The following is a 27,618-nucleotide window of genomic DNA, read 5'->3' on the forward strand; positions in this document are numbered from 1 at the left end:
GACATCAGGGGTATAAAACATCCAGCCGATGCCATTACATCAGTTTTTCTTGCCCCAAATGTCAAGTGCCCCCCAAATGGGGAGCAAAATTTTATATATATGTATATATATATATATATGTATATATATATATATATATATATATATATATATATATAAAAACACAAAAAATATACCTCCAAACAAAAGCAAATACACCAAAAAGGCTTTTAAGCATAGTAAAGGAAAGTAGAGGTATAGTAAGAGAAAAAACGGGGCTGGAGGGTGGGTAACCAGGACTAAAACAGTGAACACACTTGAACATCTACATTTAAGGTAAGTGTACACAACTGTAGTATGTTATTCGTGTTTCACTGTTGCAGTCATTACATTTGGGTAGAATCCCAAAGCTATGGTTGGGAGGATGGATTTATACAGCATTAGGAGCAGCTATAAGGCCCTGCAGGACAGCAGTGGCAAAGCCAACTCTGGATTTAGAGAAGAGAGGTAAATTGTAATGTTTGGTGAACGTATGAACTGAGCTCCAGGTAGCAGCTGCTAGAATGTCTCTGGTAGTAACCCCACTGAGAAAGACTGCATAAGTAGATGCAGCCATGGTGGAATGAAATCTTATCCCCTTGGGGATAGGATTACCATGGTGCATATAGCAGAAAAGAATACAATGGCTTATCCATTTGAAAATAGTCTGTTTTGAAATAGCCTTTCCCTCTGCCCCTGCAGCAAATGTCACCAATAGTTGGTCAGATTTTCTTAGAGATTTTGTCCTGTTTAAGTAAAATCTAAGTTGTCAGATGGATTGGTCCTGAGAGACACTCTGTCCAGATGAAAAATAATGAAAGGCTCCACTGCCATAAGAGCTTGCAATTCAGAAATCCTTCTAGCTGAAGTGACTGCTAAAAGGAAAGCTGTTTTCCAGGAGAGAAATTTTAGGTGTGCAGTAGCAGCTGGCTCAAAAGGAGGGAGAGAGTTTTTCCAAAATAAAATTGAGGTCCCATGCAGGGGTAGACGCTCTCCTGGGAGGTCTTAAGTTTTTGGCCCCTCTGAGATACTGCTTTAGCAGAGGATGAGAGAAGAGAGGAGGTTCTGTGCTGTAATGAGCTGAAATGGCAGAGGCATGGATTTTTATGGAAGAAAAAGATAGGCCCTTTTGAAGCATCTCAGTCAAGTACTGCAGAATCTGAAGAATATTGGGCATTGCCTGTGCTTATTCCGTGATTGGTTCCAGGCACAGAAACACTTCCATTTGTCAGCATAAGATTTTCTAGTACTAGGCCTTCTAGCCTCCAAAATAACATCCATCACAGGTTTGCTGAGGGATGCCAAGGGTGAAATTAGATGATTAGCCACGCTGCAAGATTCAAAGTTTGGAGCTGTGTGTGCAGAATTTGGTAGTTCTGCTGAGACAGCAGGTAAGGTGTCTGAGGCAGGTGCCACGGAGGAAGGTGTGACACAATGCGCAGGAGTGGGTACCAGTGTTGGCAAGGCCAGTCGGGAGCAATCAGAATCATTTTTGGTTTGTCCTGTCTGAGTTTTAGTAGAACTTTGGAGAGGAGAGGCAGAGGGGGAAAAGCATAGACTGATAGGTTTTTCCAGCTGAATGATAGAGCATCCACTTACCAAGCTTTTTTGTGATGAATTCTTGCGCAGAATTTGTCCAACTGATAGTTCTGGGGTGAGGCAGAAAGATCCATGTCTGGACTCCCCATTTGCATGTCAACATGTTGAAAATTTGTGGTTCCAGTTTCTATTCGTGTGGGTCCATAAGATTTCTGCTTAGTTTGTCTGCCAGAGTACTTAGCTTTCCTGGCAGGAATTGAGCTTGTAGTTGTATTTGGATGGTCAAGGCCGTGTTCCACAATGCCATGGCTGTTCCGCAAAGGGGGTAGGAATTTGTACCCCCCTGCTTGTTTATGTACCACATAACTGTGGTGTCTGTCTTTATCATTAATTGTCCTGGATGAAGGTAGTCTTTGAAGGCTGTCAGTGCATTCTGTACAACTAGCATATCTTTCTGATTGATATGAAGGTGCATTTGCTTTGGACTCCATTTGCCCTGAATGCACTTTCCTGCCAGATGAGCCCCCCAAGCATAGTCTGATGAGTCTGTAGTTAGGGTTTGGGTGGCAAGGGCTGGAGTGAATGGCAGTCCCTTGTTTTGGTGGCAGGCCTCTGTCCACCATAGGAACTCTAGTTGCAGGCAAGGTATGATAGGAATCATTGTTTCCAGGCTGTGACAATATTGACTCCATAAACTTTTTAAGTACCACTGAAGTTTCCTCATATGCAGTCTTGCATGTGGAATTAGAATAATGCAGGAGGCCATGAGCCCCAAGGCTTGAAGAATTTGCTTGCAGATAGCAGGGTTTTTGTGGCCACTTGTTTGAAGTAATTCACCAACTGAATTTGCTTTTCTGGCGTAAGGTAAGTCATCTGGGCAGTTGTATTCAAGCTTGCACCCAGGAATGTCATTTTTTGAGAAGGAACACCAGTTGTGATTTCTTTTCATTTATGGTGTACCCTAGACAAGTTAGAACCCTATTTACAAACCATGCTTTAGAAGAAAGTTCTTGTTTTCTGCCTGAATTAGACAATCGTCCAGGTATGGATATATTTGAATATTTCTTTGCCTGCAAAATGCAATTACTGGAGCCAGGCACTTTGTGAAGACCCAAGGTGCAGTAGATAAGCAAAAGGGCAGTGCAGAGAACTGGTAATGCAAGTAGCCTGCTTTGAAGCTGAGGTATCTTCTGCAAACTTCCCTGATTGGGATATGCAGGTAAGCCACTTTTAAGTTTAGAGTTACCAACCAGTCATCTTTGCCTAGCATAGGTAGTAACTGTTGAAGAGTCAGCATTTTGAATTTTGGAATGTCCAGAAATGTGTTTAGAGTGGATAAGTCCAGAATTGGACACCATGATGTGTCTTTTCTGGGTACCAGGAAAAGTCGTGAATAGAAACCTTGTCCTGTTTCCTCTTCTGGTACTGGTTGAATAGCCCCCCATGTTCATGAGGGACAGAACTTGTTACTGGGCCTCTGCCCACTGATTTGGGGGCAGGTCTGGCTATCCATGTGGAAATGAAATCTGTATCCTTGAGATGCTACATTTAAAACCAATATGTCCTGGGTAATAAGTTGCCAGTTTTGGGCATGAAGTGCCAGTTTTCCCCCCAAAGGGGCGGCTAAAAGGTAAGTGCTTAGTGATTCTAGAGGGAAATCATTGAGACTGTTTACCATAGGGAGGTGCCTTGTTGTTTACAGATTTGGAGGTGGAGGCATCCCATTGCTTTGTTCTAAAAGTTCCTTGTGACTGAAACCTGGAGCCTTTGGAATGTCTGCATTTGACTTCAGTGGCTCTCAAAGGGACTGGAAAGGACCAGTTCTTAGTGGACCAGTGCCTACTAAGTCTTGGAGGTTGTACTTGTAAGAAATCTTTCACAGTTTGCATAGATTTAGCTTTATCTTCCATCTTTAACACTTCTTCAGCCTTATTACCAAAGAGACGGTCCTGTTGTAAAGGAGCATCCAACAATTTTGCTTTAACATGATCAGGCACAGTTTGCTTTTTGAGCCAAGCATGCCTTCTTAGCGCAGATCCAGTTACAGCAGCCCTGCAAGAGGCCTCGAAGGAATCAAAACCATATTGCAAAGTATGTTTTCCAACTTGTTCAGCTGAATGTAATAAATCCTGTAAATCTTTATTTTCCACAGAGTCAGAGATTAACATCATTTTCTGTTTAAGTAGTCCCATGATATGCTGTTGATATTTAAGCATATGAAATTGAATTGACAGTTTAAAGCCCTGATTGCCAAGGTTGCGGAAGTGTAAACCTTCTTACCTCGTCTACCCAGTGCCCTGGAATCTCTATCAGGAGGAGTAGGATTTTTAGCAGTAGATGCCTTAATGCCCTTGGGACCCTCAGAAATGGTTTCAGGCTCAGCAATAGGATTTTTGAAAAGGAATTTGTGAGAGTCAAGAACCCTATAGAATCTGTCTGGCTTACAGGGAGCCGGAGGCAGAGAATCAGGAGCCATACTAGAGTCTGAAAAAACATCAACAATGTCTAGAACAGGAGGTATAGCCAAAGGCCTATGCTGAGGAAGAAGAAGAAAATCCCCAAGTCTCTCTTTAGATTCAGAGAAATCCTGACTTCCCCAGTGGAAATGTTCCCTTAAGGTATGTAAAGTTTCCCCAAAAGAAAAATCCTCAGGGGGAGAAGCAGAAGGAATGGAGTCTTCTGCATCAGAGTCCTCATAAGTAGGAATAGACACATCCTGTTCATTAGAAGAGTCAGAAGAAATAGAATCCTGTTCAGAAGATTCATACTCAATGTCTTGCCTAGGCCTCTTAGGAGGAGGGGGTTGGCTACCCCTGATCAGAGTGATTAAATCTTCAGCCATTTTGATAATTTGTTTTTTTAGGCATAGGGGCCTGCATTTGTGGCCCAGGTGTCGGTTTTTTAGACATAGATTTAGATTTTGGCCTTAGTTTTGAAGATGGCGTCGGTCTAATATACAAATCTGTAGGCCTGAAAACACCTTCAGAAGCCGGTGCCTGTACAGCGGCTCCGGACCCATCTAAGGTAGAGACATCCAAGGGTTCCATAATTGAAGCATCTCGCGGCATACTGGACTCGGAATGGGTTTCAGTAGAGGTCTGCGAATCAGAAGTAGCGGGCATCAGGGACTGTGAAAGCGCCTCACTGAGTACCGGCGAACTGGTGACTGGCTTAGGAGAAGTGTTGTCGTCAGTTTTGGACATCGACGGTCTGTCTCAGTCTTTTTCTTTGCGTTTTTTAGGTATTCTGGTAGTCGGACTGCTAACAGACGACATTTCTGGATAATTAAATCTTGAGCCAAAATATTTAGAAGCAAAAATATACCGACGTTTAATCGTGCATTGATTAAATTTAGCACAAAACAGACAGCAAGGTATGTTGTGGTCAGGGCCTAGGCAAGGAATACAGTACAAATGAAAATCCTTATGACTTATTTGCTTCCCACAAATAATGCAATTATTAACTTTTACTGACATCGGTAAGGAGCAAGAAAAAGTTTCCCCAATGGGGTATTTGGCTTTTAGTTGAAGACTTCGGTTCTGAAACTCGAAAATGAAAATTTCAGGAGTCGGCCGACCGGCACTTGCGAACTGCTTCTGCTTCGGGCACCGCGTGGCAAGAAAGACGGATGTAACGGCGTCAGCTACATGTTTTATACCCCTGACGTCATGGAAGAAGGGACAGCAACCGACTCAGGACCAAAGACTTTGTTAATCAGGCCGACTGAGGGCAACCTGCCAGCAGATTACCCGAATGTAATGACTGCAACAGTGAAACACTAAGAACATCACCTCCAGTAAAAAGTAAATACCCCTGCCATAAAAAATGGCCATAAAGAGGATAGGTAGAAAGGATAGAGAAATTCAGAGGGCTGGAGGGTGGGAAATCAGGACTGCAAAAGTGAATACACTCAAACATCTACATTTATGGTAAGTGTACAAAACTGTACTATGTTCTTCATGTTTCACTGTTGCAGTCATCACACTTGGGTTGACTCCCAAAGCTGAAGAAGGGTGGAGGCAAACAAGAAGAGTTAGGGCTGGTTAGCAGGCCTTTTAAGACTGCTGTAGCAACTCCAGCTCAGGATTTAAAAAAAATAAGTAAGTGGTAATGCTTGGTGAAAGTGTGTATAGAACTGCAGGTTACAGCTTCCAGGATGTCCCTGGTAGGGACTCCTCTGAGAAATGCTGTAGAGGTTGAAGTAGCTCTAGTGGAATGAGTTCTGATCCCCTAAGGGTAGGTTTTCCATAGTGCTTGTAGCATAAATGGATGCAGTGTGCTATCCATTTGGAAATGGCTTGCTTCGAAATGGCCTTGCCTTCTGCCCCTGTAGCAAAGCTGACTAGCAAGCTGGTCAGATTTTCTGAAAGACTTAGTCTTGTCAAAAGTACAGCCTGAGTGGTCTCTGCACGTCCGAGTGCAGGATCCTTTCCCCTTTATTCTGAGGATTAGGGAAAAAGGTTGGCAAATGGATGGATTGGTTTAAAGCCACACTGGATACCACCTTGGGCATAAAGGATGGGTTTAGTCCTGAGGGAAACCCTGTCAGCATGGAAAATAATGAAGGGCTCCACCGCCATTAGTGCCTGTAACTCAGATACTCTTCTTGCCGAAGTAATAGCTAGTAGTAAGGCTGTTTCCAAGAGAATTTTAACTTTGCTGAAGCAGCAGGTTCAAAAGGGGGAAGTGTGAGCTTCTCCAGGACAAAGTTAAGGTCCCAGGCCGGGGTGGGAGCTCTCCTAGGGGGCCTTAAATTGTTAACTCCTCTCGGGAAATGTTTGATGAGAGGGTGAGAAAAGAGAGGTGGCTCAGTATTATCATGAGCTGAGATGGCAGAGGCATGAATCTTTATGGATGAGAAGGATAGGCCTCTGTGGAGCAGCTCTGCTAGGTAATCAAGGATTTGAGATAAGGTGGGCCACAGCTGTGTCCTTTCCTTGAGACCGACTCCCAAGAACAATAACTTTTCCACTTTTCAGTATAGGATTTCCTAGTACTAGGCCTTCTGGCCTCAAGGATGACGTCCAGCACCTGTTTGCTGAGGGATGCTGGTGGTGTATTCAGGGGATAAGCCAGGCTGTAAGGTATAGGGTTTGCAGCTGTGGATGCAAAATCTGTCCCTCCTGCTGAGACAACAGGGAAGGTGTCTGATGTAGGTGCCAGGGTGACACTGCTGTCAGATTGCGTAGGAGTGGGTACCAGTGCTGGCGTAGCCAGTCTGGTGCAATAAAGATTGCCCTTGGCCTGTCCTGTTTGATCTTGAGTAGTACTTTTGAGAGGAGGGGCAGAGGAGGAAAGGCATAAATTGAGAGGTTTTCCCATGTAAAGGATAAGGCATCCACCTTCCAGGCTCTGTTGTGAGGGTTCCTGGTACAAAATTTGCTCAATTGGTGGTTTTGGGGCGAGGCAAAAAGGTCCACCTCCGGTGTTCCCCACCTCTGGGTTAGAAGTTTGAATGAGTTGGGTTCCAGTTTCCACTCGTGAGGGTCCAATAGATTTCTGCTTAAGTCATCTGTCAGTGAATTTTGCTTGCCTGGCAGGAATTGAGCCTGTAGGTGCACTTGGCTGCTCAAGCTTGTGTTCCACAGGGCCATGGCTAACCTGCAGTGTGTGTAAGAATGAGTTTCCCCCTGCTTGTTTATGTACCACATAAGTGTGGTGTTGTCTGTCTTTATCAGGAGCTGTCCTGGAAGGATAAGGTATTTGAAGGCTGTCAGAGCATTCTGTACAGCTAGCATATCTTTTTAATTGATATGCAGGGGAATTTGTTCTGGGCTCCATTTGCCTTGAATGCATTTGCCTGGCATGTGAGCCCCCCATGCATAGTCTGATGCGTCTGTTGTCAGGGGTTGGGCGGCGAGGGGTTGAGTGAAAGGAAGTCCCTTGTTGTGGTAGCATGCCTCTGCCCACCAAAGGAACTCTACCCTTAAACAAGGTATGACGGGAATCACTGTTTCCAGGTCCTGAGAATGTTAACACCAGAGACTTTTTAAGTACCACTGAAGTTTCTTCATATGCAGTCTTGCATATGGAATTAGCAGTATGCATGAGGCCATGAACCCTAGGGCTTGGAGTATTTTCCTTGCAGATAGGTTTTGGTGACCATTAGTTTGAAACAGTTTGTCAAATGGACCTGCTTTTCTGGAGCGAGGAATGCCATCTGGGAAGTTGTGTTCAAGCTTGCTCCCACGAATAAAATTTGTTGGCTGGGCACCAGTTGCGATTTCTTTTCGTTGATGGTGAATCCCAGTGAAGTTAAGTCTTTTTGCAAATGCCAGATGCTGAAGTAGCAATTCCTGACTGTCCGCCTGAATCAGGCAGTTGTCCAAGTATGGGTAAATCTGAATATCTCTCTGCCAGCAGTATGCAATGACTGGAACCAGGCACTTCACAAAGGGAAGTGCAGATAACTTAGAGCCTGCCCTGAAATGTAGATATTTCCTGCAAGACTCCCTTATGGGGATGTGCAGATAAGCTTCTTTTAAGTCTAGGGTGATTAACCAGGCATCCTTGGCTAGCATAGGACAAAGCTATTGCAGTGTAAGCATTTTGAATTTTGGGACAACCAGAAAGTGTTGAGAATTGATAGATCCAGGACAGGGTGCCTAGAGCTCTCTTTTCTGGGCACCAGGAACAGTCTGGAGTAGAAGCCCTGTCCCCTTTGTTCTACTGGAACAGGCTGAATAGCCCTGATATGGAAAAGGGAAAGCGCTTGCTTTTGAACCTCTGCTCACTGGTTTGGAGGAAGGTCTGGCAACCCGCTTGGGGTTGGAAGTGAGTGGAAGTAGAATCTGTATCCATGGGATACAATGTTTAGAACCCATCTGTCCTGAGTAATGGACATCCAGTTTTTTGCATGAAGGGCGAGTTTTCCTCCTAGGGGTGTAAGTACTTGGGCATGGCTGGGAAGGACAACTGGAAAGTCATTGTGAACTTTTTCCATAAGGGGGTGGCTTACCACTCCCTGTTTTTGAGGTGGGAACACTCCATTGTTTAGATCTCTGCATTCCCTGAGACTGTAGTCTTGGGGGGTCTGTTTCCCCTGGGTTTGGACTGGGAGGGACTGGAAAGGACCATTTTTTTGAAGGCCAATGCCTACTGAATCTAGGTGGCTGCACCTGTAAGAACTCTGACAGTTTGCATAGATTTAGCATTTCCTTCCATCTTTTTAAGAACTACTACTGCTTTTGTGCCAAACAAGCGATCCTGATTCAATGGAGCATCTAGTAATTTTGCTTTGACATGGTCTGGCAAGACTTGTTCCTTCAGCCAAGCATGCCTTCTCAGTACAGACCCAGTGACAGCAGCCTGTAAGATGCTTCTAGGGCATCAAACCTGCACTGCAGAGCATGTTTACTAACTTGGTTTGCAGAATGCATTAACTCTTGTAAATCTTTATTTTCTATACAATCTGGCAGCAAAACCATTTTTTTGTTTAATTAGGTCCATAATATGTTGCTGGTACTTCAACATGTTGAAACTGGCAATTCAAAGCCCTGATGGCAAGAGTTGCAGAGGTATATACCTTCTTACTCTAAAGCTCTAGAATCCCTGTCTGAAGGGGTAGGGTTTTTGGCTGCAGTAGCCTTAATACCTTTTGGTCCCTGGGAAATGGTCTTGATCCGCAGTAGGATTCTTAAAGAGAAATTTGAGAGAGTCAGGTACTCTGTAGTACCTGTCAGGTTTTCTAAAAGCTGGTGGTAAAATGTCAGGAGTAAGACTGGATTCCATGAAGACAATCTACAATATGCAGGACAGGGGGTATAGCTAGTGGCCTCTGCTGACGCAAATCTAAAACTTCCCAGTGTCTCTTTTTGGACTGAGGATAGTCCTGGCATTCCCAGCGGAAATGCTCTCAAGGTATGCAAGATTTCACCAAAAGAAAAATCCTCTGGAGGGGAAGCAGAGAGAATGGCTTCCTCTAAATCTGAATCCTCATAGGTAGATAAGAGTATGTACTGGTAATCAGAAGGGTTAGAGTCAGCGGACTCCTGGTCTGTAGAATCAGAAGGAAATTCAATTCTTTGTCTTTTAGCAAGGGAAGGCTGGCTTCCCCTAATTAGAGTAATAAGGTCTTCAGCCATTCTAAGCATTTATTTTTGTGGCATGGGAGCTTGAGCATGCGCTTTGGACGTCTGTTTTCTAGGCATAGTGCAAACTCTGGGCCTGAGAAACTCGGTAGTTCTAGTTATAAAAGAAGTTGTCGGTTTAATACGAATATCGGTAGGTCAGAATACACCCTCAGAAGCCAGTGCCTACACAGCGGCTCCAGACCCATCCAAGGGAGAGACATCCGCAAGTTCCATTGTTGAAGAAGCATCTTGTGGCAGATGGGTCTCAGCAGAGGCCTGCGAATCTGTAGAAGCGGGCATCAGGGGCTGCAAAGGTGCCTTACAGAGTACTGGTGGACTGGCGACTAGCTTAATGGAAGCGGCGTTGGCAGATTTTGACCTATGCAGTATGTCTCTGTCTGCGCTTTTTCGGAAGATCAGTAGTCAGATGGCTTACCGAAGCCATTTAGGAAAATGGAGAACGAGAGTGAAAGAATTTAGCTACAAAAATAGCCCAAGGATGAATGGTTCGGGTGTTAAACAAGGCACAAAACCGACAGCGAGGGACGTCGTGGCCTGGGCCTAAACAGGTGACGCAGTAAGAATGAAAATCTCTGTGAGGTATTTGCTTTCCACAGGCAAGACAATTGTTGACCTTTTCTGAGATCGGTTAGAGCACGAAAAAAAATCGCCAATGGGGTACTTAGCTTTAGAAAATTTCAGGTTTGAAACTCGAAAAACGAAAATTTCAGGTAGTGGCCAACCAGCACTTGCGAACTACTACTGCTTCTGGGTCCTTCTCGGCAATAACGACTGATGTAATGGCATCGGCTGCATGTTTTACACCCCTGACTACCTGACGTCATGGAAGAGGTGACAGCATCCGATGCAGAAATCCCAAGACTCTGGTATTCGCACTGACTGACTGCTACCTGCAGGCAGATAATCCAAGTGTGATGACTGCAACAGTGAAACACGAAGAACATCAGCAGATGCTCAACCATAAGGACCACTGCCACTGTATCACATATAAAAGTTAACTGCAAGTGGGTACTAATCCCTCAAGCCTAAATTCTACAGCATCTGGACATCTACTAGTGGGTATAAACTCTTCCAACTGCCTAGGGCATCTATCTGACTTTATAGCAGCCCCTCATCAGATCATTAAATGTGATTAGGATGAAGCAGGTTATGCCCTCTGTGGTTCTTTGCCTAACTTTTGTTGGAAGCATATTTGAATGCTCACCCCCCTCCTTTGTCTGGTCAGTTAAAGGGGAGGCTGGACAATTAATGTACGTAGAAAAAAAAAGATTCAAAAGAAAAGGGAAGGGCTTTGGTACAGACTGCTTTCCTTAGGAAAAGGTTAAACAGGAATGAGGAAAAGTTCAAATGGAGAGGAGGAGGTGTCTTGGATGCTTCCACCCAGAGCCATAGCTGGCTCTTTTAGGACCCTGTGCAGCTTCCTAATCATACTGCCCCGCAACATTTGGTTGAGGAGCAAAAATGTTCTCTTCTCTAATCTGGTGCTCCTCTGACTACTAATGAGAAATGCTGGGTCCTAATTCTGTATGCGCTCATGCTCTACATAAGAGGAAAAAAGCACTTAATTTTATGATCTGGCACTCAATCCTAATAGGAAAAGCCAAATGCCCTCTTTCTCTATGAGGGGAAAAAAGTTCACTTCTATGATCTGGCACTCCTAACAGGTGCAGCACTAGGTTATAAACCCCCTACTAATTACTGTTGCACACATTTACAGGCAGAGAAAAAAAACACAACACACAACCCTACTACTGAATCTACAGATCATAACCCCTAACACATTATGCCCACGGTGGCTGCTCTCTTCTATAACCAAAGCTACACTTCTGCTCCCATCCCCAAAAAGGGAGACAAAGGACCCAGTCAAGTCATCCTCCATCTTCAGGTTAAATAAAAGTAATATGAACAGGGTAGGTGGTGGGAGCGTATACTGCAGCAATGACTCTTCTATTCCAGCCTTTACTACAGGGAGGGTTCTCACCCAACTGCACTCTATTAAACATATGTATTACTGCACAATATCAAGAATTACCCACAGGAACAAAAGTAATGCAGCTGGCTATGGTAAGTGATGGAGGTCACAACAGGCCACCCAGAATGGCAGAGTCAAAGCCTGCTCTGCCCCTACATTGAATGTGCAGCTAACAGTTCTTGGAAAAAGTACTCAAGAGGTCCAAAGGACTGCTATACAGGCAATCTTAGTTGAGAAGTGGGTAGACTAGAGCCTTTACCTGCCGTTTCAGTGTTTGTCCAGGACTCTCATAACTAAATACAATGCAAATGGAAAACAATTTTTATCAATCTTGCTGAGACAAAAGTCTGACTTCACCACCTGGCACAAAAGTTAAACTGCCTGAAGATGCTCTGCTCTTCTACACAACACCTGAATTACAGAGACAGAAATGAAGTGTACAATCCTCTCCTCCTGCTTCTGGGACTTCAGGTAGAAAAATGGCAGCAGACTGGTTAATCAGCCATTGCTGGTACCTCCAATACTTCTCAACTGTCCCCGATTCTGTAGGAAAGCCATGATTTTGGCACATATTTGGCTTTGTCCTTCAAAAATTTTGATTTTCAGTTAAACCACTGAGAATGACAGCCACTCAATGTCAGATATTAGATGTTATTTATTGTTTAGAAAGCACACGTTAAGGCAAAACCTACTGCTAAATTAACTTCGAGTAACACTTAAAAATTGTTCCGGATTTGTGTTTTTTTTTATACTCAATTAAAAATTCTACCACAGCTAGTCTTTCACTTAACACTCCCTTAGTGCTTTCATTGTCTATATTCTTAAAAATCCCTGGTAGAGAAGACTGCCTCTAACCTACAGTCCAGATTTCTGTTTAGCCTCATACAATACTATTAGCTTACCCTTTCTAGTTATTTACTCCTACCATCTTGATTAATTTGCCAATCTCCTCCAGTAAATTCCAGCCCCTTCTTGCAAGCATCCTACTGGCAAAATCAGTTTAAGTGCAGTCTACCTTTCTCGACTGTTGGGGGGGAATGGACCGTAAAATTCTTTTCAGAAAGATCTTTCTTGGTGGCTGCGACAACTATAGAATCAATAAGAGGGTCCTGGCTCCAAAACAGTCTTGTCCTTGGGAGGCTGATAATCTCATCAAGCTTGATGGGGATGGATTCCACTCACATCCCTCCAATACCAAGTCAATGACATGGACAGCAGGAGAGAGTACCCAGGAAGTACAGCGTGCAGATTTAAAAGCCTCAAATGCTTCCTCATATGGGGAAAGACGTTCAGTGGGCTAACTGCCCCTTTGATGCACCAATTACAGCATCGCTCCAAACAATGGTCTTCAGGAGGTAACTCAGTGAACCTTCCCCATTCATCAATGCTGATGTGAAGGGTGAGTGATTCCGAACTAAAAAGTCTCATTTTATACGGACACCTTCTGGGAATCCTGGGGGGGACTGATCACAGGGACTCAAAGACTCAGACAGACAGGTATGCACAGGTGGTATGAAGAGTCAGAATCTCCTTCCAGTGCTGAACTGACAGTGGTCCTCTCAAAAAAACCTCAGATCCTGACCGCAACAAGGATGTCTCCAAGGGAGAGGTGGAAGCAGGCTGCCCAGACAGATGACAGATCATTCAGGTCAAAGTCACCTACACGGAGAACAGTGCTGAACAGGTCCGAACTATGGATGGCTTTCTGGGCTTGACAGAGCATCAGTGCCAAGACACACTGGGTTCTAAAAAATCTGGGGTCGACAGTATCAGATGCAAAGTCAGCACCGATGGATGGAATCTGGTCAGTGCTGTCAAAAATTACTCTGGGACAATCTTCAGTTATGAAACCAATGGTATCAAGATATGGGCAGCAGTCAAAACTTGTGAACCAACCATATTTTCCCTGGAAAGAGGGTGACAGGATGACACCCATATTTATTCGATTCTTGACAAATTCTCGCATTATTCTGTTTCAAACAAAAACACTACTTCTGAGAGATCTAATGGAGGAGACTGAAAGAGGACTAGAGCCAAAGACCATGGAGAGCTTCCCCTGAGAACCTGCTGCTAGTGGAGACCTGTCCGATATTAGGATGAGTTCAGTGTCTATGGATGCTGGAACCAAGGGTTTATGAACAGTCTGTTCCAAACAGATCAGAGGCGACAGTTATTGAAAGGCAATCCAGTTTTGATATTTTCACAGCAGGAGATGGAGAAGGGATTCTCCAGACATTTTCCCTTCCTCGACCCTTATCCTTTTACTTGTTATGCTTAACTTTTCCATTTCTCCAGACAGACACTTTAAGGATCAATTTGCTTTTGCATTCCAAAAAGAAACATGCTGGATAACCTTTCAGTCAAGGCAGGCAGATGAAACAATACAGGATCCTCCCCTCATCAATTTGCAGCAATTTCTGGTTCAGAGAAGCCCCTTGAAACTCCCATTCAAGAAGTGCAATAATCAATTTAAATTTCAAACAATATGATGTCATCTTTTGGAGTGTGCAAGGGGGGATGGGCTTGAGTCTTGGGATACGGAAGTCAAAGTTAAACTACAGGAAAATTCAACAATGTACATACACAAAAAATACATCCTTAACAAATGGCAAAAGGGAAGAACATCATGTGCTACAAAATGGAAAAGCTTTTAGGCCATACTGCCAATGGGACCAAAGACGGACCTTACCTGATGTAATTGTACATTTTTAGCGAATGCAGAGCAGATAAAGGTGATAGGAAGTGGTGTATACATTCTGGCTTGGTATATTTTTTTATACTTGCTACACATAGTCTTCCTTGAGAAGGTTAAAATCAATGGACAGGCCCCCTGAGATGTTGCAAATCTGAAATGGTACTGACACAGAAGCAGGACAACAGATACATAGAAAGAGGAGGCTGTTTAACAGTACCGCAGTTCAGAATCATGAGGTGCATTCTTGACAGAATACTTACTGCCACCACTACCTGACAATTCCTGGAATTATCATGGGAGAAACTTATCTGCTTCCACCATTCTCTTTTACATTTTTCAGTAGCGGGACTGTATTATATTTGACTAGTATTTTCTAGCATTTTACAACATACCTTTAAATTTTAGTTTTGGAAATTGGAAAAACAGGTTACCTGCTCGCAGCACTAGCAAACTTGTGTTTTTGTTTTCATCTAATGCCTCCTTAATATCAGGTTTGTGTTCTGAGTTTCTGCGATTTCTGAAGGATCACACACCTAACCTTTAAGGTTAGATTTTTTTTAATTACCTTTATGCAACGCGCTTACCCTGTTTAATCGCACAGACAAAAAAATCAATTAATATGCATAATTCAGCAATATATATATTGATACACATTCCACTGTGTAAAACAAAAGAGAGTCTTAGGTTGATTTCAGCAGTCCCAATTACTTTAGCTAAAATGGATGTCATACATATCCCTTTTAAGTGGACGGATTGCATATGAAATTCATCTGATTAAAAAAAAAAATCAGAAATCTTGGGGAAAGGAATATCAGTCAATTTTATTTGTACATTTAGAAGAAAGTCTACATAAATAACAGCAGATGGCTTTTTTTTTTTAATTCTCTGCTACATGCGGATCACATTCTTCCCAGCAAAAGGCCCAATTCTATTCATTCAATGGGCAAGTTCAGAACATGAGCAGCAGTCATTAAAGGGAGCCCATCAAGGGATTTTTTTTCTGCTGTTAGGGCCATGACCAGTCAACATGCCCTACAAGTACTTTACAGGACGACACGCATAGGATGTACTCAGACTAGCACTCAATTCAGCAAGTGACATAAGCAGACTAATAACCCCACCACGTAGGATGAGCACAGTATGTACATTTTTCTGTTCACCTCTACGGAGGTCAGGGCACTTTGATTCCTTGGTCATGTGGTTCATCCCTCCCTCTGGCAGAGGTGAGCAGGTACAACTATTTCATTTCTCTCCCTCATCTAACGGCTCCAACAAGCTCATGAGCGGTTAAACTCAGGTTGCCTGTGTTGTAGTTATGACGTCATCCCTCCATGCTAACAGCTGGCGAAAAAATGGCTTCCAAGCAAAAATTCAACAACTACAGACAGAGAACAACCAGTAAAAATCTAAAAATCAACACAAAGCAAGCACAAAAGAGCTATTTAGAGTAAGGTTCATAGGTTGGTACTAGGCTATCAGCCATAGAGCCTATACAAGCCTAGCCATAACAATTCCCTGGCTACTTCTTCCCACACTATTTACTTCCTGGACCCCTGTCTAGCAGGGTGACTGACGTGATCCCCGGGGTGAATTTCCATTCTCCCATCCAATCGTCAAGGTTTCTTCTGAAGACGGCCAAAGAGGCACTCTGCTTGACAGATATGGGCAAGTCTATTCCAGAGTCTGGGGAGTGTCTGGGTCAGAAACCTATCCCTCCAGCATGTTTTGTTTATTAATGACAAGGTTTAGATCCCTGGAGCGTGTGGTTTCACCTCTAGATGACAATTATTATTACTAAACTAAAGACTTAACAGTAAAAATGGTCAAAATGAGAATAAAATCAAGTTGAAAGAATATCCCTTACAGTCTAGAAATCAGTGTTTGATCCTTATTAATCATTTTAGAATGAATAATATGTCCCATTATTAAATGTTTTCTACAGTAATTTAAGATTCTTAACAAATAATTCATAAACAATTTATTTTTCTTTAATATTTTTGAAATAAAAATCATCTTGAAGTTCAGACATGCTTCGCAGATTTTTTTTTCACAAGCGTTTAGCCAATACAATTCAATACCTGTTTTCTGGAGAACACAACTGATTTATTTTTAATTAATATCAGTCAGCTCAAACTTTGAAAAGTAGTTTTGTACCTACCATAAATGTAGATGTTCGAGTGCTAATACAGCTGCAGTCATAACAGATGGGTTTTCCTGCCGTCAGGCGGGTCCTCGGTCGGCCGAATTCCAAAGTCTAGGTCCGGCGTCGGTTGTCGTCGCTTCTTCCCTGATGTCAGTGCGACAGGGGTATAAAGGAACCAGCCAATGCCATTTTCTTCAGTTTTTCTTGGCCCAGATGTCGGGTGCCCCCAGAAGGAAGGCAAGACATAAATTTGTGTAATAAAGCAGTGCAATATAATCAAAATACAGTAGTTGCAAGCAAATACACCATAAATGAATACCCCAATCAGGTTGTATGAGGATGTGTTAGCCTATAGGCATGTCCCAAGTGGGGAAGGAGGGAGGGAAACCTGGACTGCAGCTGTATTAGCACTCGAACATCTACATTTATGGTAGGTACAAAACTGTACTATGTTCATTGTGCATACAGCTGCAGTCATAACAAATGGGTAGAATCCCAAAGCTAAGAAAGGGGTGGTAGGCACTAGGTGGAACTAGGAGGAGCCAGGATGCCCTGCAAGACTGCAGTGGCAAAGCCTGCTCTAGTTTTGGAGTATAATGGTAGGTGGTAGTGCTTGGAGAAGGTATGTACAGAACTCCAAGTGGCTGCTTCCAAAATATCTTTGGTAGGAACTCCTTTGAGGAAAGCTGCAGAGGTAGCTGTGGCCCTTGTGGAGTGAGATCTGATGCCTGTAGGTACAGTTTTGCCATGAAAAGAATAGCAAAAGCGTATGCAGTGGGCTATCCATTTTGAGACTGTCTGCTTCGAAATTGGCTTTCCTTGAGCTCCTACAGCATAGGACACAAAGAGCTGTTCTGATTTTCTGAAAGGCTTTGTTCTGTCCAGATAATAACGTAGTTGTCTGTGGATGTCCAAGGAGTGTAGTAATCTCTCCCCTTTGTTTTGAGGATTAGGATAAAAGGTAGGTAAGTGTATAGCCTGATTCAAAGCTACCCTGGATACCACTTTAGGCATAAAGGACGGGTTGGTTCGTAAGGAAACTGTCCTGATGGAAGATGATAAAAGGCTGCACAGCCATGAGAGCTTGTAGTTCTGAAACTCTACGAGCTGAGGTAATATCCAGAAGGAAAGCTGTTTTCCAGGACAAATATTGCAAATCTGATGAGGCAGCTGGCTCAAAGGGAGGCAAGGTCAGTTTTTCCAGAATGAAATTGAGATCCCAAGCAGGTATTGGTTGTTTTCTTGGGGGTCTTAGATTCTTAGCCCCTCTGAGGAACTGTCTTAAGAGAGGGTGAGAGAATAAGGGTGGATCAGTGTTGTATTCTGCAGAAATGGCTGAGGCATGGATTTTGATGGAGGAGAAAGTCCACTGCTTAGCAGCTCAGCTAAATACTGTAGTATTTGAGGTAAATTCAGTTTTTCAGGATCCTGGCTCTTCTCATTCCAGACACAAAACCTTTTCCATTTTGCGGAGTAAGCTTTTCTAGTTGATGGCCTTCTGGCCTCCAAAATGACATCCTGCACCTCCTTGGAGAGTAGGGTCTGCTCTGATGCTAAGGAATCTTCCATGCGGCTAGATTGAGTGTTTTTAGCTGGCTGTGAAGAGTTTTGAAGCTGTGCTGAGTCAGAAGAAGAGGCATTAGAGGCAGGGTCCATGGTGGGGAATGCGTCAGGCTCCTCAGGAGTGGGTACCAGTGTTGTCTTGGCCAGTCCGGAGCAATGAGAATCATCTTTGGTCTGTCTGCTCTGGTTTTCAATAGAAGAGGTGGGAAGGCATAAACTGTCATTGATGTCCAACTGAAAGAGAGAGCGTCCACTCTCCAGGCCTTTGGATGGAAAATCCTTGAGCAGAATTTTGTCAATTGGTGATTTTTGTGGGAGGCAAAGAGATCTATGTCTGGCCTTCCCCATGCTTGGATTATTTCTGTTAAAACTTTTGGATGCAACTTCCATTCGTGTGGATCTGTCATATTTCTGCTTAGGTTGTCTGCCAGCGTGTTTTCCTTGCCAGGCAAGTACTGTGCTTGTAGTTCGATTTGTAAGTCCATGGCCATGTTCCAAAGTGACATGGCCAGTCTGCATAGGGGGTATGAATGTGTTCCTTCCTGTTTATGTACCACATAACTGTGGTGTTGTCCATTCTTATCAATAGTTGACCTGGTTGCAGAAGGTCCTTGAAAGCTATAATAGCATTTATTACTGCTAGCATTTCCTTTTGATTGATGTGAAGGTGCTTTTCTTTTTGGGACCATTTTCCCTGAATGCACCGATCTGTCATGTGCGCCCCCCAGGCGTAGTCCGAGGCGTCTCTTGTGATGACATGATTTGCTTGAGGCTTGCTGAATGGAAGACCTGTGTTTGTTTGGCATGCTTGAGCCCACCAGAGAAATTCCTTTTGCAGACATGGAATTAGTGGTATTATTGTTTCCAAACTGTGGCTGTGTTGAGACCATATGTTTTTCAGGTACCATTGAAGTTTCCTCATATGCAGCTTTGCACATGGAATTAGTAAGATGCAAGATGCCATGAATCCCAGAGCCTGCAGGATTTTCCTTGCAGTCAGCCTGGTGCAATTTGCCAGTGCTCTGAAGTATTGAGTTAGTTGTCCCTGCTTCTCTGGCGTGAGGTAGGCCATCTGGGTGTTTGTGTCCAAGTTGGCACCCAGGAAAATTATCTTCCGAGAGGGTATTAGCCTTGATTTCTTTTTGTTGACTGTGTATCCCAGAGAGCTCAACAACATTATTACATAAGCCAGATGTTTCAGAAGAATGTGCTTGCTGTCCGCTTGGATCAGGCAGTCGTCCAAATAAGGGTATATTTGTATCCCTTGAAGTCTGCAGTAGGCAATTACTGATGCTAAGCATTTCGTGAATACTCTGGGCGCAGTAGATAAGCCAAAGGGCAATGCAGAGAATTGATAATGGGTTGAACCTGCAAGAAATCTGAGGTATCTTCTGCAATTTTGTCTGATTGGGACATGCAGGTATGCCTCCTTGAGGTCCAATGTTACCAGCCAAGAATCCTTGCCCAGCATGGGAAGAAGTTGCTGTAGAGTGAGCATCTTGAATTTTGGTACGAGTAGAAATGTGTTTAGGATGGACAGGTCCAAAATAGGTCTCCAATCTTTTCCCTTCCTTGGTACCAGGAATAGCCTGGAATAAAAACCTTGACCTTCTTCGTGAGTAGGTACCTCTTGAATAGCTTTCATGTCTATGAGATCTGTAATTTGCCTTTGTGCCTCTGCCCTTTGATTGTGTGGCAGGTTTGGCATGCCTCTCATTGGAAGGGTGTGAAAATGGAATCTGTAACCTCTGTTTATAATGTCCAGGATCCATTTATCTTTTGTGACAATATGCCAATTCTTTGAAAATAATGCCAGCTTTCCTCCTAAGGGGGCTGCCATTTGAGTCTTGCTTGGCATGCAAAGGGGAAAGTCATTGGGCTTGCTTTCTGAATGATTGCGAGTTATCCTCACCACCTCTTTGTGTAGGAGCTTGCCACTGTCTGCCTCTAAAGGATCCTTGGGATTGTCCTCTGCCCCTCGGGCGCCTGTATCTGCCTCTTTGGGGTCTGTCCGTGGCTGGAAAGGACCAATTTTTGGAAGGCCAATTTCTACTGAAACGTGGGGTTGTACCTGTAGAAAATCTTTCACAGTTTGCATTGATTTAGCCTTTTCCTCCATTTTCCTTAATACCTCCTCAGCATTAGCACCAAATAATACATCCTTTTGAAGAGGGGCATCTAGTAATTTAGCTTTGACATGATCAGGCAAGGTTTGTTCCTTGAGCCAGGCATGTCTACGTATGACTGATCCTGTAACAGCAGCTCTACATGAGGCCTCTAGAGCATCAAAACCACATTGTAAGGTATGCTTACCCACTTGTTCTGCACTATGCATCAAATCCTGCAACTCCTTCAAGTCTGGTTGTTCAGTTTGTGACATTTTACTTTTCAATTCTGATAACAAAAACTGTTGGTATTTTAGCATATGGAACTGACAGTTTAAGGCCCTCATGGTTAAGGTAGCCGAGGTATATACCTTTTTTCCCCACCTTTCTAAGGATCTGGAATCTCTCTCGGAAGGTAATGGATTTTTAGCAGTGGAGGCCTTAATTCCCTTGGGGGCCTGTGAGATGGTTTCTGGGTCAGCAGCATGGCTTTTGTATAGAAATTGGTGTGAGTCAGGATCCCTGTAGTACCTGTCAGGCTTAACTGGGGCTGGAGGCAGAGAGTCCGGGTTAAGGCAGGCCTCCGAGTAAACATCATCTAGGATGTCCAAGACAGGAGGTATAGCCAGAGGCCTGTGCTGAGGTAGTAAGAGAAATTCCCTAAGCCTTTTCTTGGAATCAGAATAATCTTGGCCTTCCCAGTGGAAGTGTTCCCTTAAAGTATGCAGAGTTTCCACAAATGAGTAATCCTCTGGGGGGGGATACAGAAGGGATGGACTCCTCCGCATCAGAGTCTTCAAAAGGGGAGTAAGAATGTTCCTGATCAGAGTGCTCTGAAATACTGGAGCCCTGATCAGAGGAGGGGGATTCTTCCTCCACTCTGGGCCTTTTGTCCTGTGGGGGTTGAGAACCCCTGATAAGAGTAATTAAATCCTCAGCCATTTTAAGCATCTGCTTTTTAGGCATGGGGCCTGGAGATGGGCCCTGTGTAGCTTGTCTCTTAGAGTGCATGGCTGATTTAGACTTAGTGAAAGCCTTGATGGAGAAAGAAGACGAAGGTCTGAAGACACCTTGAGTGGAGGCAGAACCTGTCCACATTTTGAGGTTCAACGCCAAGAGTGGCTTTGGTATCTGTAGTCGGGGTGTGGGCCGAGGGGCTGGCGACCTCGGGCACAGGAGACACTGCCATTGAAGAGTCGTCGGTAGTCAGGGGCTGTGTAGGTGCCTCGCTGAGAACCGGACCACGTGTAGTCGGCTTTGGCGTGGTGTCAGTAGAGGCCGCGGACCTCGTGTGTCGGTCCTTATCTTTGCGTTTTTTTAGACAAAACTGGAGTCGGAGTATCCGACGACATAATATAGTTAAATGTTTTTCCAAAATAATGCTGGGTGAACTCCGCCCGACACTTAATGGTGCGTTTGTTGAATGTAGCACAAAAGCGACAGACCGAGACGTCGTGGTCTGGGCCTAAACAAGGTATACAGAGGGAATGGAAATCTTATGCGGTATTTGCTTCCCACATGAAATACAATTATTAACTTTGTCTGACATCGGTCTGAGGCAAGAAAAGTTTCCCCAACGGGGTACTTAGCTTTCAAGAAGACTTCGGTTTCAAAATTTTCGTAATTTCAGGAGCTGGCCGACCGGCACTTGCAAACTGCTTCTGCTTCGGGCACCGCGCGGCAAGAAAGACTGAAGAAAATGGCGTCGGCTGGTTCCTTTATACCCCTGTCGCACTGACGTCAGGGAAGAAGCGACGACAACCGACGCCGGACCTAGACTTTGGAATTTGGCCGACCGAGGACCCGCCTGACGGCAGGAAAACCCATCTGTTATGACTGCAGCTGTATGCACGATGAACATCAAAGATGTTATTCCAAAATAACAGGCTTCCCACACAGTCCTAAAACCAAAATCCCAACTGCTGTTTCTTTCTCACACAATCCATTGTCTGCCTCCAGGAATTAGTATATATATAAAAAAAAAATCCTACAAACTTAACAAATCGTTCTTTATGAGTATCATTATAAATACCAATTTATGCAACTTCTTTCAAATGTATACACATGAAAAGCCAAACGTATTACTTGATTTAAAGGAAATGTAGTGCTTACCATCCTTAATACTGTCTTACAAATCCATACAAAATGCACAGAACAGAGATTTTTTTTGGGGGTGGGGGGGAGAGACACTACCAGCTTATCACTGGTGCACTTGTTTAAAGACTTGAATTAAAAAAGTCAGCACATATCAATAAATGGTAAAGTTGGAAAAAAATGACAACACAAATACAATGCAAAGTAAACATGACTAGGAAAATATATACCACACCTTAACTCAACACAGGTATAAAATGCAGCCACTCAATATGTTTCAGAGTTGCAAGAACTGAAAAGGGCACCCTGCAACAAAGCGTTTATGAACCACTCACACAAGCCTTAGACTATGGGTTACAAAGCAGCACTGCCTTGTACATGGAAAAAATCCTGCTAAACAAAAGTCAGAGACTAACTTCACGGGTGAGGAGTTGCTTATCTTATGATTTACTGGTGTATCAGCCCTTCCCAAAAAGAGTTCTTAGGATCACAGGAAGTTACTAGGCTATTGGCCCGGAGGCCCTTACAAGCCTAGGCAAAAAGTAAGCCCATGTTCCGACAAGTCAGCACCCGATGCCCCTGTCCAGCAGGGACACAGGTGTAATCCTAGGGATAAATTTTCTGTTCCCCATCCAGTTATCCAGGTTGCGCTTAAAGAGGGTTAAATGAGGTACTCTGACGTGGAGAGGGAGTTTATTCCACAGAAGGGGGAGTCTCTGGGACAAAAATATGTCCCAACAAGTCCTACTGATGTCACAGACCAGCTTGAAGTCGCACGTATGGGTTACTCGAGTACAGCATGGTCTGCAGATATGCAGCAGTTCCATCAAGGTGGGGTCTGAGATTGCTTTGTATCCTGCTGAAGCAACTACACACAATTCAGTTGTAAAATCACAAGTTATTGTGTGGGAAAGATTTAAAAAATTTCACATTTGTATGTAATATGAGCAATGCCTTACTTTTACATTTGCATATCCTTAAAAAGAAGCCTTATTCATAATCTACAGTTTCTGTATTCCCCAAGGAGCAAAACAGTACAATTTTGCTTAAACCAAGAAAAAAAAGTTACTTTAAAGGTCAGCAAAGGGAAGTGCTACCAGTTAAAAATTTGTGTGTGTGTGTGGGGAGGGATGGGGGGGGGGAGACAAGTGGGTTTGGCATGATGGTTAAGATGTTTGCCACAGACACAAGATTTGATTCTGACCTCAGGTTATTAGCTAGACTTAAAATGGCCCTTTTAAGCAGCTGACCTAATGTTCACCTACATCAAAGGTGATTAACTGTTTCTGGCAAAAAAAGTGTAATCAGCTGCAAATATACATGATTTACAGCAGAAAGGAAACATGGCTGAACCAAAGAGAAAGTATAAAATAAGAGATACCACCAAATAACAAATGACTTCTTTCAAAAACTGCATTACAAAAAACATTAGCAATATCGAAGCTTCTGATTTAAGAACTTTACCCTTGGCTTCTCCCTTAGTGCCTGGTTTGGTACCTCCACATGCAACACACTGCGTAGCATCCACTTTATTTTGTACTAAGCAAGTCTCACAATTCCAGCTACCCTCAGGTTTCTTGAACCTATCACCAAATCCCAGTAGTCCTCCACACATATTTGGAACAGAGGTTGGAACACTACCAACCACAGGACCTCCTGAAAAATAAATAAAAGAAAAACTCAAGTTATTTGATTAAGGTCTCTCATCATTTGAACTTTCAGACCATAAACAGTAAATACAAAACATATATAAACAGGATGTTGTGAGAGTTGTGAAAATGCCACTGGTTCTTTACAGCTGCAATGTTTTATCATCAAACAAAAGCAAAAACGCTCTACTTTCCTTAAACCCAGGTAAACTTATACTACAAATGCAATGGGTGGTGATAAAAGCCAGCATTCTGTGAAGTCCCTTACCAAAGAGAGTATTTTGAACTGCCTTTATGTACATTTAATTAAACCACTACTTCTGATAACTGTATTGCACATACCCAACCCACTGTACAAAATAAAAGCTTCCTAGTATCACTCCCAAACCATTCTGCCTACACCTTCCTCTGGATTTTTGCTTGAGCACAAATTCTTTGGAAAGTCAGTCTTCAGGACTGTATTAGATTCACTGAAACTGCTAAATATTTGTTATGCCCCATTTTCCTTCAAGTTATGCTCCATTTTGCTTCAAGTTTGCAGATGGAATTGCTATGAGACTTCTGGTGCAGCATTTATTCTGTTGCTTCCCTAGCTGCATTTAATGTGAAAGCAATGAAAAAGATAACCATGTGTCAATGATTGCCCTGGTTGAAGATGAATAAAAATCCAAAATACAAAGTAGATTAATGGACAAAGAAAAAGCTGCTAATTAAATGTCAGCTGGTAAGCAATACAGTTATTCTTACAATACCTACTACTTCACAAATGGCACAAAGCATTAAGCAACTATGTTGCAACCATAGGTTTATCAAGATGTCTGCAAATGAAAGGAAAGGAAAATGAGTCCGGCACTACACCGGTACTCCCGTACGCTGTGGTGGTGCAGCGGTAGCATTGTCGCCTCACAGCAAGAGGGTCTCCCGTTTGATTCTCGGCTGGAGCGCCTCCTGTGTTGAGTCTGCATGTCCTTCCCGCGGTCGAGTGGCGTTCAAAAGACATACGTGAATGGGCGTGCCTTCGATGAAGGTTGGGTGACGGGCTGGCACCTCAGCACCGTAAAAATCTACTGCCAATCATTAGCAGACTGTAGTTCTGCTGTGGCGACCCCTAACAGGGAAAAGCCGAAAGAAGAACAACTACATCGGTACTCCTCTTATCAACCCACTGCCAAAAGGCCTGCACTTGAAAGAACCACCATAAAACACAGACTTCTCTTTCGCTCTGCCTAGTAAGGTCCATGAAGGGAGATGAAATAAGGAATAGTTAAAGTCATGCCTTGCCGTTAAACTGTCTGGAAGGCACTGACTTAAGTTATGGCACTACTGTCTGTCCCAAGTTCAGAGACAGGCAACAGTGAAAAGGCAAGAAGGGTGTTTAAAAGTGTATAAACAGTCTGTGAACATGGGGAAGAATACAGTGTCCTTCAATTCAGAACTAAACAGCTAAAAAAAAACTGACAACCATGAAGGATATTCAAGGAAGTACAATGTTTCAACATCTGGATTATTTGAAGAGGAAAGTCTCCCATAAAATATGCACAGAAACGTTTAGTAAAAATAAGGCACTGAAACAAGTTCTCGCCCTTATAATTCAAAAGGCCACATTTCTCATCAAGACCACTTCCCATTCCAACAGCTCCAGCATAACCCTTAACTCCACCTACAGAGATGGGGCACTATTGCAGGTATTCCTCAGTTACTCAATTAGAAAGCTGCATACAGAACTACACATGTCAGACTTGCACCAGTATCTCCAAACTCCAGTATGAGATGTCTAACTAACCTGGAAGCAACGCGTTTGCCAAGAGGGACTGCACTCATTTCACAATGCTGAAGATGCGTAGCAGAAAAGTACACTTATGAGTGCACTTCACCATAAAAGTAGACGTTCAACCATAAGGACCACTGCCACTGTATCATACATAAGAATTAACTGTAGGCGAGTAATCACCCCTCAGGCCCGAATTCTACAGTATCTGGACATCCACAACTGGGGATAAATTCCTCCAACTGCTATTACATCTATGTGACTTCAGAGCAGCCCCTCATCACATCACTAAATGTGATTAGGACTGAGCTGATAACACCCTCTGTGGTTCTTTGCCTAACTTGTCTTGGAAGCACATATGAAGCTTATCCCCCTCATTCGTCTGGTCAGCCAAAAGGGAAGGGTGGATAATTAATGAACCAAGAAAAACAGAAGATTCAAAAGAGTAGGGAAGGTGCTTTTGTACAGACTGTTTTCCTTTATGAAGAGGTCAAGCAGGAGAGAGAAAAAGGTGACTGGAGAAAAGGTGATACCTTGGCTCCATCCCATCCAGAGCGGTACTTGGCTCATTTGGCACCCCAAGCAGCTTCTTGAGCATAGCTTCCCTCAACAATACATTGAACAGCAAAAATGGTTTCTTCTCCAATCTGGCGCTCCATTCACTACTATGGAGTGCTAGGTCCTAATTCAGTATGCTCTCATGCCCTGCATAAGAGAAAAAAGCACTCACTTCTACAATCTGGACCAATGCCCTAAAAAAAAAAAGACTCAGTTCTATGATCTGGTACTCCTAACATGAGCAGCATCAGGTTCTAAAGCCCTCACTGTTTACTGCTGCACACATTTACATGGAGAGAAAGAAATTAACACAAACAACCAGGACCCCTAAAACTGCACCAAGAGGGGCTGCTCCCTTCACCAACCCTAGCAATACTTCTGCTTCCACCTCCAAAAGAGGAGACAGAGGACCTAGTAATGTTGCCCTCCATCTTCAGGTTAAAAAAGGTAATATGAACAGGGTAGGTGGTGGAAGCTTACAATGTAGCAATGTCTCTTCTACTCCAGCATTTATTGCTACAGGGAGGGTTCTCCAAAAAAAAAAAAAAAAAAAAAAGTAAATAAATAAATTGCACGCTGTTAAACATATGGATTACTGCACAATGTCAAGGACTACCGACAGGAACAGAAGTAATGTAGATGGCTACGGTAAGGGATGGAATTCACAACAGGCCACGCAGAATGGCAGAGTCAAAGGCTGCTCTGTCCCTACTTTGAATGTGCAGCTAACAGTTCATGGAAAAAGTACTCAAGAGATCCAAAGGACCAACGCACACAATCTTTGTTGAGAAGTGGGGAGACTGAGCCTTTACCTGTCCCATCAGTGTTTGCCCATGACTCTCATGACTAAATACAAAGCGAATGGCAAACCATTTTTATCAAGCTTGCTGAGACAAAAGTCTGACTTCATTAACTGGAGTGAAGATAGGTGAAGGCTTCCAGCCAAGCCAGATAGACTTTTGTAGATAATTCTGCAATTTGCAAATATTAATGTAAGCCACAGGCTTGTTCTCTTAAATGTGAAAAGACTGCATTGGATATTGAAATGCAAAAATATAACAATGCACTCTGCTGTAACAAAGCTAATAAGTCAATTCTTTGATGTTAAAACTTGGAGCCGATATGTCTGGATGAAGGAATTCTGGCTATTGTCTTGAGACCAGAGTTAATTGCTAGAATTTGCATGTATAAATTATTTTATTGTTCTGGCTTCCTGACCAGCTGCAAGATCAAGGGCTATTAACCTCTGAGAATCATTTAGCCTGGGAACTAAAAAGAAATTATGTAATCTGAAATGAATCAGTGGTACTGTGTCATCAATTCAAGGACAGAAAGAAAGAGAGCAATAGAACATTTGTCTTGAGAATATCCAACTTAGCACTGCCCGTGTCTAGATGCAAGTAGGATTTTTAGAACCGTTT

At 43.3% G+C, this 27,618-nt stretch overlaps 1 protein-coding gene across 1 annotated transcript in view; it reads right to left on the bottom strand.

Annotated features, from left to right (window-relative positions):
- The window catches only part of NUP153 (nucleoporin 153), a gene marked incomplete in the record, with an annotated part of 2,476,866 nt that overhangs the window by 848,375 nt on the left and 1,600,873 nt on the right, over nucleotides 1-27,618 (bottom strand). Inside the window, 1 exon segment of the mRNA XM_044065729.1 lies at nucleotides 23,687-23,878. Coding sequence (XP_043921664.1) covers nucleotides 23,687-23,878 — 192 coding nt within the window.

Source organism: Protopterus annectens, chromosome 3.part0, assembly GCF_019279795.1.
Source record: "Protopterus annectens isolate FY-2018-M chromosome 3.part0, PAN1.0, whole genome shotgun sequence".
In the NCBI taxonomy this organism is placed as follows: domain Eukaryota; kingdom Metazoa; phylum Chordata; order Ceratodontiformes; family Protopteridae; genus Protopterus; species Protopterus annectens.